At 44.0% G+C, this 12,997-nt stretch overlaps 1 protein-coding gene and 1 non-coding gene across 2 annotated transcripts; both read right to left on the reverse strand.

Moving 5' to 3' along the window:
- Positions 1–888: 888 nt before the first annotated feature.
- Positions 889–1,938, reverse strand: LOC147416813 (uncharacterized). The gene is made up of 2 exons (XM_086508044.1): positions 1,319–1,938; positions 889–1,239 (listed from the first exon to the last, which is right to left on the reverse strand). Exons 1-2 carry the CDS (start codon positions 1,446–1,448, stop codon positions 1,013–1,015), a joined length of 357 nt encoding a protein of 118 aa, XP_086364170.1. The 5' UTR covers positions 1,449–1,938; the 3' UTR covers positions 889–1,012.
- A 4,585-nt stretch (positions 1,939–6,523) lies between these two features.
- On the reverse strand, positions 6,524–6,596 carry TRNAA-UGC (transfer RNA alanine (anticodon UGC)). The gene has a single exon. It is a non-coding gene; the product is annotated as a tRNA-Ala (tRNA).
- Positions 6,597–12,997: the final 6,401 nt, after the last annotated feature.

A 12,997-nucleotide genomic window follows, 5' to 3' on the forward strand; every position in this document is an offset into this window, starting at 1 on the left:
GGGTGTGAAGCATGGAAAACAAAGCAAAGAATAGACAATGCAACATAGAACCTGCTAAAAGAAGCAAGATTATTCCTTTTGATTAACCACAGTGAACTGTGCAACGACGCTTCGCTTCTACAAAGCGGCCTAGCACACACCTACGAGCTGTAATTAAATAGGCCCTTGCTCCTGTAGGGAAGGGATGTGATTTAAGACACGACGTTTGGTTGCGTGCTCCGATCGGCAAATGATCACCGGAGTATAGCACAGGATCGCTTTTCCTTGTAATAAAGTCAACATGTCGACAAGGTAAACCCAATGGGCTCCCCTCAGGAGGTCTGGTCGTAAGATCAGATACGTCCAGTGGGCAGAAGACGATATGAAAAGCTTTAGCTTACCTTCAAGAGAGGTAAGATAGGCAACAATTTGCCGACCAAAGTGCTGACTCGAATCCTGGATAACAAAACACTATTGCGGGCCACTTCCATTAACCACACAAGAGTAGAGGTAGTCGGGACTGTGAGTAGTACTAAGTAATATGAGTCAATCGCGAAGTTACGGCGGCGGGGGAAGGGAAAGAATTTGCCTTTCGTGCGTGCCCCGCCCCAAAAGAAGAGAAAAGAAAGATGTTACAACTGGGCTAGGGAAAAGCGAATTAGAAACAGGCAAATGCGTAACTTGCGAAGTAACATTACGTGTGTCCATCAGTGACTTGCTGAGGCCAGCCCAGCCGTCACTTTTTTTTGCTGCTTAAGCCGTATGCAAGGAAACTTGCATGTGCGGTTCAAAGAGGGGGGAAAGCTTGAAAGAGCCTATCCTTCCTGATTATACCATTAGTGGTAACTTCGCTTTCGGTTAGGAAGCTTCTCTGTCTTCTTTACTTCCTATCACTCTTTTCGTTTTACTTTTCTTACATTTTCTAGCACCAACCAATTCATTCAAGCGAGACATCTTATGATGCCACGATGCGCCTATTCTTATGGCCATCCCCTTGATCCTTCTGGCTTTCGGAAGCATTTTTGTAGGATACTTAGCCAAAGTGTGACCTGTTAGCCCATAAGTCAGTCCCGTGACGAAACGGCTGTTGCTCACCTAGCATGATCCAAGCAAAGTGAACAATAATTGAGGATTGGATGCGAGCGAAACTCCCGCCAATGGCTGAGATGTTCAGTCGACTCTTTTCCCTTTGTAGGAGGTCTGGCAGCCTCTGAGTCACAGATAAGCAAAAAGGAAGAGAGAAAAGAGGCCCCGGCGAACCTTCATAAGTGAACAAGTGTAAGCTTTGCCGCCCAACAGTATCCAGTACTGACTACATCGAGGGACAGGCCCAGTGAGCAAAGGGCAAAAACAAAGGGTACAAGCAGTGTCAGTTTTCGGCCTTGCATCGAACATCCAATGGACCATGGACTAATAAACAGCCACTGCATGAAAAGACTATGTCCAAGAGACCGCCCCACAAGGTACATCTTGCGCCTATGGGCCACTATAACTGTTCAATACACTTGAAACTGGAGTACCCTAATAAGGTTCCCTTGCGGTGGGCTGCCAAGCTACAAGCCCTACGGGAGCAGGATTCTCCGAAAAGCAAAAGCCCTAACAAATAAAGGCTAGGGATATGCCCATTTGGAGATTTAGGATCTCGATGGTCAATGGAAAGAGAAATGGACTATAAGTATATTTTACATAGATAATACTTAAACAATACCTTGATGGAAACAAATCCCCTGGCCCAAAGCTAAGGCAGTTGTAGACCTAGAATTTACCAACAAGCTTCTTGCCCCAACGAACGATATGAACAAAATGTATGTTCTTTAATCTAGGCAACTCATACAAAATGTACACGCAAGATTATAGTAATACGAGTCACACAGGGTAACCAAAAAACAAACACCCCAGACCTCGACAATGGGGTAAGTGGTGACCTTAGGGTCGCAAGGAATAGAGACGGCAAGAGAAGGTCTCCTGTGGGTAGAAAGGCTATAGTACTCATTTGTTGAATATAGATACTAAAGCCTGAGAAAGAGAAAAGCGACTGCTTCGCACCTTTCGCACCTTTAGCTTTTATTTGTTTTGCCAACCACTAAACTAACAGGTGGAGGTGAGGTGAACCCCGCGCTGCGGAGTTGACCACACGAATAAAGGTTCAATGGGAACGCAAGTCCTCGAAAGCACATTACATAAGGGAGGGCGGGGAACTGGAGAGGGCCCTGAAGGTTCCTTTACTCGTCTCGTAAAGCCGGCCAACAAAATAACTTCCATTCCAACAAAAAAAGAATACTTGACAACAAAAAGACTTATAGGGCCAAAGGCTCCGGGGCTATGCCAGGAAAAGCTGCACAACCCCTTCTTTCTTTTTACTTTCTTTTTTCAGTTGAAAAGTAATCGCCGAACCGAATAGTTGAATGGCTAGCTAAGAGCACATAAAAGTAAGACAGAAGCTTAGTAAAACGTAAAGCGTTTAAAATCAATCAACGAAACTACAAACAACAAAAAAAAAAGCTTTGCAAACGCAAACAAAGGCCAGAAGCCTTTGTGGCCCAAAGAAAAATTGTTTAGGTAATCTATCTCCAGGTATACATATATTTAGAGATTGCCTTACATATCCGTATAGAATTGTTTTTTGAAACAAAGACTTAATAAAAGGCAACCTCAGCTCCTATGCAGGCATTGTCATATTGAAAATCCCTTTTTGAACCTTCGTTCGTAAAGCCAATAAAGATCTTCGATCCTGGGAGAAGCCGTATGAGGCGGGTAGAAGCTTCACGTACGGTTTTGAAGCCGGGCCTTTCTAGCAGCAATGGGGTGGCCTAGGGACCGATATGATGATTGGTTTAGGTACTAATTTTTGGGCCAATTCCCTTTCAATGCTACCCAAAAATGATATTCTTGCTGAATCTGAGTTTGCTACTCTAATCACTATCAAACTAGTACCTATTACGTTTAGCATCTTAGGGGCTCTTACGGCGTATAATGTAAATCTTTTTGCAAACGAATTACTTTTTGCTTTTAAAACCAGTACTTTCGGTAATAGACTTTATTGCTTCTTGAATAAGCGCCGGTTCTTTGATAAAGTTTTCAACGACTTTATAGTGAGATCGTTTTTGTATTTTGGATACGAAGTCTCATTTAAAGCCTTAGACAAGGGTGCTATTGAGATCTCAGGTCCTTATGGGATTTCGTATACATTCCGGAAATTGGCTAAGTAAATAAGTTAACTTTAAAGTGGATTTGTTGTGCGAGGAGTATGTCATGACTTGTTAGCCCTAAGCTCCGTGGTGGGTAAACGGTAAACTCGACTCTACGAGCCCAAAAAGCGACAATAGGGACGTAAAGGCCAGAGTTAATGTAGTGCTAGCAAGAACGTGAGTTAATAAGCCTCGGACTCCTTTTTTTTGTCCACAAGGCATGTTAAAATGAATAAAGGCATGGTAGGCGTATTTAACAAAGGTCGCGGTATGTTAGGTTTCGCTAAAGCAGGGAAAATTGCAGCCCCCTGCCTTTCCTTGATAATATGGAATCACGCTGCCGTCACTATACATACGGTAAAAGGTTTGAAAGGCAAAATAGCTAGAGCACAGGAAAAAAACAATCTCAGCAAGAGCCATACGTAACGACTACTAGTGCTCTTAAGGCTCTGGGATCTCCTGTAAACCCCCATACGATATATGACGGATATTAAGGGAAGCAGTAATGGGGACTATTTCGAAAGTGCGTGCTGCAGAGAGCCAGATGAGGGGAGATCTCCACGTCCGGTTCGGAGGGCAGTGGTATCTTGACCCTACTATCATTATGCCTTCGTTATGTTACCTGGATTAACTTTATTTGCGACTTTTTTGGTATGTGGGATTTTTGCTTTTTTTGGGTGGATAATCGATCGTATCTTATTTTCATAGTTTGTAGTTTCCTTTTATAGATACAGATATAGACTTTCTTTTTTTATATTATAAAACAGAACTTGAAAATACAAACTAACGCTGGGGAAGGTCCGATCCCTTCCCTTCCCGGAGGTATGGCTGAGCGGCTTAAGGCATTGGTTTGCTAAATCAACATACAATACATTGTATCATGGGTTCGAATCCCATTTCCTCCTACACTTTTCCTTGATGATTATGCTGAAGTACAGTACAGAATCGAAAATTACAAGACGCTCTTTCCCTATGATATGATGGCCAGGCCGTTACCTGAGCACTCTTCCCGCCGATCTTACCTTGGTAAGAATGTAACTGTGTCGTTGCCTCTGTTCCGTAACAATGAACAGCAAAAATAGACAATCAAAGGAAAAAGTGCAGTGGTCACCCCATTTGCCATCCCTTCAAAATGGCAAACCAAACGACACATAAGTCTACTTTGATAACTGTAACGGTAGCCGCTACCTTTACCTTATCAACGCTTTTTTGTTTTATTAACGCAAGCAAGCAATTCTATTTTTGCTTTCGTTTGCTTTCTCTCTTTTTAGAAAAGCAGCAAAAACAACAAGCTATAGTAGCGCTACAGCAGCTATAAAAGTAACCCAATCCCAGTCCTTCACGTTAAGCGGTCTCCTTTTCATGCTTTAGATAGCATAGCATCTCAGTCTCCTGCATTTATGTTATGGCCCTCGATTTCCCCAGCAGAAGGGAACCCAACCCTTTAGTCTCTTTTTACCCGTATATAGTGGACCTAAAAGCATGAAGCCTTACTACGAGCCCTTCAGACATGTATGCAGCAAGTCTTTCTAAAGGATCTCTAAACACAGACGCCGATTTATGAAGATCTTGCATTGCTAGCTCTGCAACCTCCATCTTTTCTTCAAATAACGCAGCAGCACATGTGATAAGAAGATTCTTCACACGACTGCCAAGATTCAATGCTTTCAACAAATGCTCAAAGGAAAAAGAACCATGCTTTAAAGCTGTTACTGCACTTATTTCCATCTTGGTTTCTTCTGGAGCTACTGAATCATGCACCAGCTCCTTTATATTATATGCTGCTGTTTTTTAGTCAAATGATGGAAACACCCAACCATACCCGTAATGATAAGACAAATGCCAACACGTAAGCCACTATTATTGCAATCAGAGCTCCTAATTGGCGCAAGTGGTGCAAGGACAAGCTATCTATGAAGGTATGGGATGTAGTATGGTGCAATGTCTGCATAGAAACGCTAAGGTTGCATCTCTGCTCTGGAAGTTTAGAATTTTGCTTAGCCTTAAGGGGTGAACTCTTCTCATGGTAAGCACTGAACCCAAGCCATACTCTGTGCATAGATCTTCATGCAGATGCTTGAAAAACGCAGGAATACTCCCTTTCCTGTGAACACATTTGCTTTGCACTAAGGTCAAGGACCTCTAAGCTACTGGAGTTGGCAAGGATGCAGGAAATGGCCCTGTAAAGTTGTTAAAGCTCAATACAAGCTACTGGAGTTGGCAAGGGATGCAGGAAATGGCCCTGTAAAGTTGTTGAAGCTCAATACAAGCTTACGCTTGAAAAAAAGAGAAAGGTTACTACACAGTCGATAAAGTAAGCCAACCGCAGGGACTAAACAAAAAGGCGTCACTTAGCTAGTTATTCAGCTAAAGAGGTGCTCTCTCTTTCCTTTCGCAGGGACTAAACAAAAAGGCGTCACTTAGCTAGTTAGCCAAAGAGGTGCTTTTTTGTATATATACAAGAGATTAATTATGTTCTTATCTAACGTCGTCGTGTGTTTAAACGATTTCAATCAGCGCAGCGGGTTTCTTTCTTCATTAAGCTCAAGTGGTGTGGTAAAATAGGACTAGGTGTTTCTTGGTTAGCTGCATTTTCGTTATGATTGTAAGCTTTACATAGATTCAAGGCTTTCCTTTCATTCTCACTTGCCTTTTGCATATCTTGTTCACAGCTCGATGGCCGTACTAAGAATATAGTAAACATGCGCCTCGATAAGGCGCGGCTAGGACGGCTCGTTGGTTCTTCCAACGTGCGTTTCCTTAGGGTCTTGGTTTCACTTGTCTTCATCCCGCATTCGCATGAGTCAGTTTGAGTGAAGGGCTGCTTTGGTTCCGCACGCTAATGCGTTGTTGAGTACCCTTTTTTATTGGCCTTCCGCCGTAGGTTATCAACCTACCCTTGGTACGGAAATGGGATTACTGCAGGAAAGGAAAGGGAAGGAAAGGAAAGGAATTACTTCCACCAAGGAAGGATCAATAACTTCCATTCAAGCTGTTTACGTACCTGCGGATGATCTGACTGACCCAGCCCCCGCTACGACGTTTGCACATTTAGATGCTACAACTGCGCTTTCAAGAGGCTTAGCAGCAAAAGGTATCTATTCGGCCGTGGATCCGTTGGATTCGACGTCAACTATGCTGCAGCCTTGGATTGTGGGTGAGAAGCATTACAAGACGGCATAAAGGGTTAAGCAGACTTTGCAGCGTTACAAAGAACTTCAAGATATTATAGCTATTCTCGGATTGGACGAGTTATCCGAGGAGGACTGTTTGATGGTAGCTAGAGCACGAAAAAGAGAGCGTTTTTTCTCTTTTTTCTTTTGGATTTCTATTTAATATGCTAATCTGTATACGAATGGAGACGATCGGACTTGAACCGATAACTTCATGCTTGCAAAACATGCGTTCTACCGATTGAACTACGCCCCCGTCCTCGTTTCATGTGCAACACGTATCATGTGGGCAAACAAAACACAAGAGAGCTATTGCTCATACGTGCGTGCCTATAGCCTTTTTTCTACAGAGTTTAGACTTTATCCAAGACACGGCCCCATTTCATCACACTGTCAATGAAAGAGGCTAAATGTCATAAAGTAAAGATGTGTCGTTGGCAGCAAGCAGTAATAGTTCACGAATCTTTTCTCGGTCCACCATTTTGATTGTATCGGCGTTAGGGAGGGGATAAGCCGTCTTGTCTTCTCGGAAGGGAAGCCTTGAGGCCAAAAGCGAAGCGAAAAGAAAAAGGTTATGGATACAAGAGATGAAAAACCGCAATCTTGGATACAAAAAACAAAAAAAAGTTTGAAAGATGAAATTTCAAAAGCCACCAACCGATAGTTATGGCTTCTTTTTTTCGCACTTAGATTTTTGGATAGATGCCCTTATACAGGAATACATCCGAGAAGAAGCGCTTGATAAACAAGAATTGCTTATCCAAAGATTCGCAGTTCTTATAAAAGTCAAAGAAAACCTGAAGGCAAAAAGGAACTAAGCTAGTGGCCCCGCTTTTCCTAGTTACTTATGAAATGGCACGTTGTCTATGTATTCGAGTGGTCTCATTGAATCTCTTCGGGGGTCTGCCCCCTGCCCCCATATACATCTTAATGATAATAGAAGCGTCGAAGGCCGATGCGTCGAGTAAAATCCAGGCCAGGGGAATCGCACAAGTAAGCGAAAGGGGCACGGCACCGAGTTTATCTCAAAGATTGTTTATCAACAGTAACATGGCTGGGTATTCATAACTTTTTCTTGCGTGAAACCACTTGCTCTGCTTTAGGTCGCTTCATAACTTAACTGGTTCGTACATAGCACGAGGCTTAATAAATAGAATAGGATTTTCTTTTGTAAAGCGTTAAAATCAACGAGACTACAAACAAAGAAAAACAAAGAAAGAAAAGAAAGCAAGCTGTAAGCAAAGAAAAAGAAAGGAAAAAGGAATATTAAGCACCATCCATTACCACGCGAACCACCGGTTCATAAAAAAACTAGGGTAGAGTGTTAAAATAACATTCTACATGGTATTCTGGAAAAGAACTCAAACAACTAAGGATGAAACAAATCAACGTAATAGCTAGGTTACCTAAACGGGTGAAGCTCTCTGTCTTTAACCATTTAGGAATGCAATCATTGTTCTTTAATTGGCTGCTCCGCTCGGGCTTTCCCTCCCCACGAAAAACCCTTTGCTACGCTTGCATCTTTAATTGGGCTTTCTCTTCACTTGCCTTGACCGTGGCTCTTTAGACTCTTAAAGGCATTTTCGTTAATCCTACCATTACGTTGAATGTAAATGCATTGTACTAATAAAAGATATAGCGCTTAATCGCTCGGGCTTTCCCCCGGAAATCCCTTCGCTTGCCATTACAGGGGCTAGCTTTATGTCGTAGGAACAAAGGTGCTACTAAAGCAAAGGAAGAGCTAGTGCAACTTGTTAATAACAACTTGTTTTCTAAGGGTAAATAGGGTTTAATTATTAACCATAATAGATTCTTTGTTTAAGGGTTAAATCGTTAATTTTAATGGCCTTTAATAGTTCACTATTAAAGTAAAGTCGTATAAGCCCTGGTCCATCACCTTATTGTCTAGCAATGCTTGGTACGTTGAGGCGAGACGGGCGACTCGCTTAGATCACCCAGCGGCAGTGTCAGGCCTTTACTGCTAAAGGATACGTCTTTACATTTAACAAACACTACACTACCAACAGTTCAGTTCCCTAGCCCCGGTTAGTTAACGTCAGGACAACTGTGAGAAGGGTCTCCGTGCCGTGCATGAACCGCCGCGATGCAATCATAGCCATAGACAACGCCAAACAGTTGCAGCTTCTTCAGTTCAGGGATACGAAGCAATCAGCGCTAAGCAGCAGCTTCGAGAATACAAAGCAAAGCCTCTACGTTCATTGACTGGACAAACAGTTATAAAATACGTATCTTCGGTGGTTGAAGGGCAAAGTGTTGACTAACGTCTACGGGCTTCAATTTTTTCATACTGGCCCTTCCCTTTTGCATGACCGAATAAGCGAGTAGCTATTACGTATTTCGGTATAGCTATCCCTCACTAATTCGTAGTTCGGTCGAGCAGTCATAGAAATCTATCACGGTTCATGATTAGACTTCATTCCACCTTGCAAAAAGTGGCATAATTGGCCCCGGCTAGAGCCGCGGTAGCTGCAGAATCGAGTAAGTAGACCACCGTATGGACAGATAGGCTTACCAGTCGACCGCCTTTCTTGCTACTAAAGCAGTGCCGCAGGCAGTGCTTGCTTGGTTGCAGGGATTTCAAAATACCTTTTCCCTGCCGCTCGGACGGACAATTAATTACGTTTCCCTGCCTCCCATTAATTACGTAATATAGAGAGTTGTTTCATTGCTCGGACGAGGAAATTAAGCAAACGACACACCTATTTGATCAAGGTATTTTGAAATCCCCGTGTCTGCGTGCTCGTTTGGGCACGAAGTTCACTCTAACGCCGTAGACACCGAGAGTTTAGTTGGTTGAGTTTCGAAGGGTAGAGCGGTAGCCTACGTTATAGTTCGTACAGTTCTTCGCTTCGAGGAGCCATAGTTGCCTACAAATAAGAATCAATCTGCCCACATTCTATCTCAAAAGAGCTTTGCTTTCCTCGCTTGGCAGTAGTTTAGTTTTTCGCAGCTCATGTAACTTAAAGGAGAGAGTCTGTGAAACGGCACCGTTCAAGCCCGGTCATGAGCCAAACTGGATCGGAAGGATCATCTACTACTCTGTCATTAAGTTGAGCACTGGTATGGTGACTGGAGATTATTGGGGCAACCCTTTTCCGGAATGTAAGATGATCCGCCTTGCCGTGGCCATTCCGCTTACGGTTATTGGCTTTGCCAGTAACTAACTAAGAGATCATCAACAAAAAATGATGAAAAATAACCTATTCGAAACTTCAAAAAGTCTAACTCTTTCGATGATTAGCCGTCGGGGGGTTTCCAGTGAACTACCAAAAAGAAAAATCCCTTTTCGTTTGTTCGTTAAGAGTTACCCGTACGGTGTCACTCTAGAGTGACTCGGGAGTTCATATCGAATGTGTTTTCTTAGTGGTCGCCATTTCAATGTACGAATTTGGAAGGAATAAGCGGGGCAATTTTTTAACTTGTTACTTCTATTCTTCCAATTCCGACAGTTCAGAAGACAGGCCGGAAGCGGAAACAAGCCAGCAGCCCGCCGAACAAGGCTCGACGCCGACAGAGAATTTATCGTTTCCTCCTCCTCCATCATCTTCGGGGGCGCCGTTATGGGAAGAGGAGTTTGGAGGGGATACTCGTGAAATCAAGGATGACAACTCCACTCCAGAAGGAGACAAGGCCGGACACGAATTGAGCTCAGGGCCGTCAAGCGAAGTTGAGGGAAGCCCTTCGTCATCGAAGAACAGGAAGGAGGAGGGTACTAGCGAGGCTCCCGAGACTAGCGAGGCAAAGAGCCAGAGCCCCTTTTCTTGACAACAAGAAGGAGCTGCTTTCCAAGCTGGATCACCTTGCACAATCACAAGTGCCTAAACGTTCTTGGTGGAACCGGGTTTTGTGTTTCTGTAGGGGACCAAAACCGGAGGAAGACACTCCTTCCGGAAATGAAGGGAACGGTCAGGATACTGGGTCGGGCGATAATGACCCCGGAGAATAGGAAGCACTGGGGGGAATTTCCTGGCTTTGCCCCTTCCTGCTTCCCGAAAAAGAGAATGGCAAGGATGAACCCGAGAATGAGAAAAGGAGCAGCAGTAGGTATTGGAAACGTATTTAGTCCTTTGACAAGCCCTGTGGCGTGAAATCTATCATTAGCCAAACAATTATTCGGTCTCCAGGCTTTGCCTTAACAAAAGCTATTGCCCTGTTTGCTTTGATGATGGCCTTTTCGATATTCTTCGTATTTTAAGGAAATCAATAAACAACCCTGAAGATAAGTCTAGATAAATAACGGTTACTTCGGGTTGGCCTTTGCTTTGGTCACCCCCCAACTAGGTAACATAATGGTAATGCGTTGGACTTACAGTCCTAGAATGATGGTTCGACTCCATCCCCAGTTTTTTTTAAGTAAACCCACTGTGGCATGACGGTACATGACAAGGGACCCTAGCTTAGAATGCAATGGATGTATGTGGGTTCCCCCCAGCTACCTACTCCTTTTGCTAGGGATTTGGACACGCGAGGAGGAGGCTCTGTTGCTAGCCCTTATTGACATAGAGCTACTGCCTTGGCAAGAGCTGCTGTCTTCGCTATGTCAACCGTGCATAAAGAAATGCCATAAACGTTGAAAACAAAGAAATTGCTAGAAGAATGTCGATTGATTCTACGACGTAAACGAATCATGATAATTCGTTGCAACTTGAAGTCCCGCCTTGGCAACCGCTACGTAGCATCCCAGGTTCAGTAAGCACATAGACTCTTAACAAGCTATGGGGCCGGATCATGTTAAGATGAAATGCCATTTGACCTCAGGTGCTGGCAAGGGCATCTAGCCAATGCCTTCCTGGCATGCGTGAATGCTGGGTTGTGAAATTAATCGTTTAAATGCAGAAGCCAACGATAGCACTATGACTACGAGATTAGGTCAGGCCCAAGGATTCCTCCCTTTACCGCGTCCTTTTCTATCTATCTATCACGGATTACCCTTTTAGCATTTGACCATGCCTATCTATTCGTAGCGTCTTAAAAGAGCTTTCGAAAGAATAGTCGTTTAATTTGTTTTTTTGGATTCGTCCGGAGAGAAGCAGTTAGTCGATTTACGCGTGCCGACCTTTTTTTAGAGCTTCGGTTCTTCCGCCTGAGCATCAGTGGAATAAGGACTACATGGCGCTAGCCACACAAATTCTTTGCTTTAAAAGAAAAGTTTTGTTTGCCTATATGATACGTGTTGCACATGAAACGAGGGCGGGGCGTAGTTTAATCGGTAGAACGCATGTTTTGCAAGCATGAAGTTATTGGTTCAAGTCCGATCGTCTCCATTCGTATACAGATTAGCACATTAAATTTATAACTAGGCTAGGAAATTCAAATTGTAATGAAAACTTCCTGTTGCCTGGAGCCCAGCACTACATTGGCCGGGACGCCTTACCCCTTGGCACGGCACCTTAAGCTAGGGAAAACCCGGCTAACCGCCACCCCGAGTCGCTGCCGGGGCCTGGTCAAGCGACTCAACGACGAGTGCACAGCGGCAGTTAATGCATGCTACATGCTCTATAGGCTCTTCTGGCCAAGGGAAAGCACCTACTTTAACCAAAAGAGCTCAGTACGGCACCTGTTCGCTACCACCTATACAGAATCGGTGGGTTACCCGCTTTAGGCTGTAGCCGAAGAACAGGCGGGGGGCTGCTACCATAGCCAATCTAAGGCGCGACCTTGAGGGGGTTCTAAGGGCGGCAATTGACCGTTTAATCCTCTTAGAGGAACTCTCCCTGAGCAAGGTAGACATGGTGGCTTGCCACACTGGCATATACGCCGGGCCCTCTAAAGCACCCGAGACATAGGAAGCCTACATATCAGGGTCCCTTCCCTATGTGAGTACATATTCCTTTGATGGGCTAGACATTTCGACTGCCCAAACCCAAAGCTCAAGCGCTGGCATTCATAAGGGTCAGTTTGCTTGCTGTTTTAGAAACGAAAAAGTTTTCTGTCGAAGAGTATCTCAAGGATCGAAGAGTTTACATCTTTTCTTAATTCTTCACGAAAGTCGAAACCGTATTTTTCTAGGGCTATAGCGGGAATTGGGCTTATTTTAGCTTTCGTTGAAGTAATTGTTTTTCTATTTGTCTTAATCGTCGGCTTGGTCTATGCATGGCGAAAAGGAGTTATTTTGCAGCGTGGCTTCTCATCTAGTTTAATAACAACACTTTAAAACAAAGCCTATATCGTATCCTATACGTCACGTTACGTATTATATCATTCCTGACTTACGCAAGCAAAATACTTGATAACTACGACCCGTATAGGATTTCAACTCGTTACTACTTTAGCTACCCATCTCTTTAGATCGTTTTTTTACCCGGCTATACGTGCTCATGCTAAGGTGTGTGTCGTACGCGCTTTCGTGCCATCCCTTGCCCCACCTGGGGTAACCATACAACATCGTTAGTGGAATCTTGAAAAGAGATTAGTACGAGGAAGCCCATTGTCCTTGCGGCGCTTTTACCTCTCGCCTATCAAAGTGATGTTCTTTCACCCGTAGAAGAACTTGTCTAGAGAAGGATTTCCCGCTTAGATGCTTTCAGCGGTTCTTCCCTACCAACTTAGCTACCCGGCGCTGTTACTGGCACAACAACCGGAACACCATAGGTTGACCTAACCCAGTCCTCTCGTACTAGGGCAAGCTTCTCGCAG

Source organism: Adiantum capillus-veneris, unplaced genomic scaffold (genome assembly GCF_014529385.1).
Source record: "Adiantum capillus-veneris isolate H3 unplaced genomic scaffold, ASM1452938v2 Hic_scaffold_461, whole genome shotgun sequence".
In the NCBI taxonomy this organism is placed as follows: Eukaryota; Viridiplantae; Streptophyta; class Polypodiopsida; order Polypodiales; family Pteridaceae; genus Adiantum; species Adiantum capillus-veneris.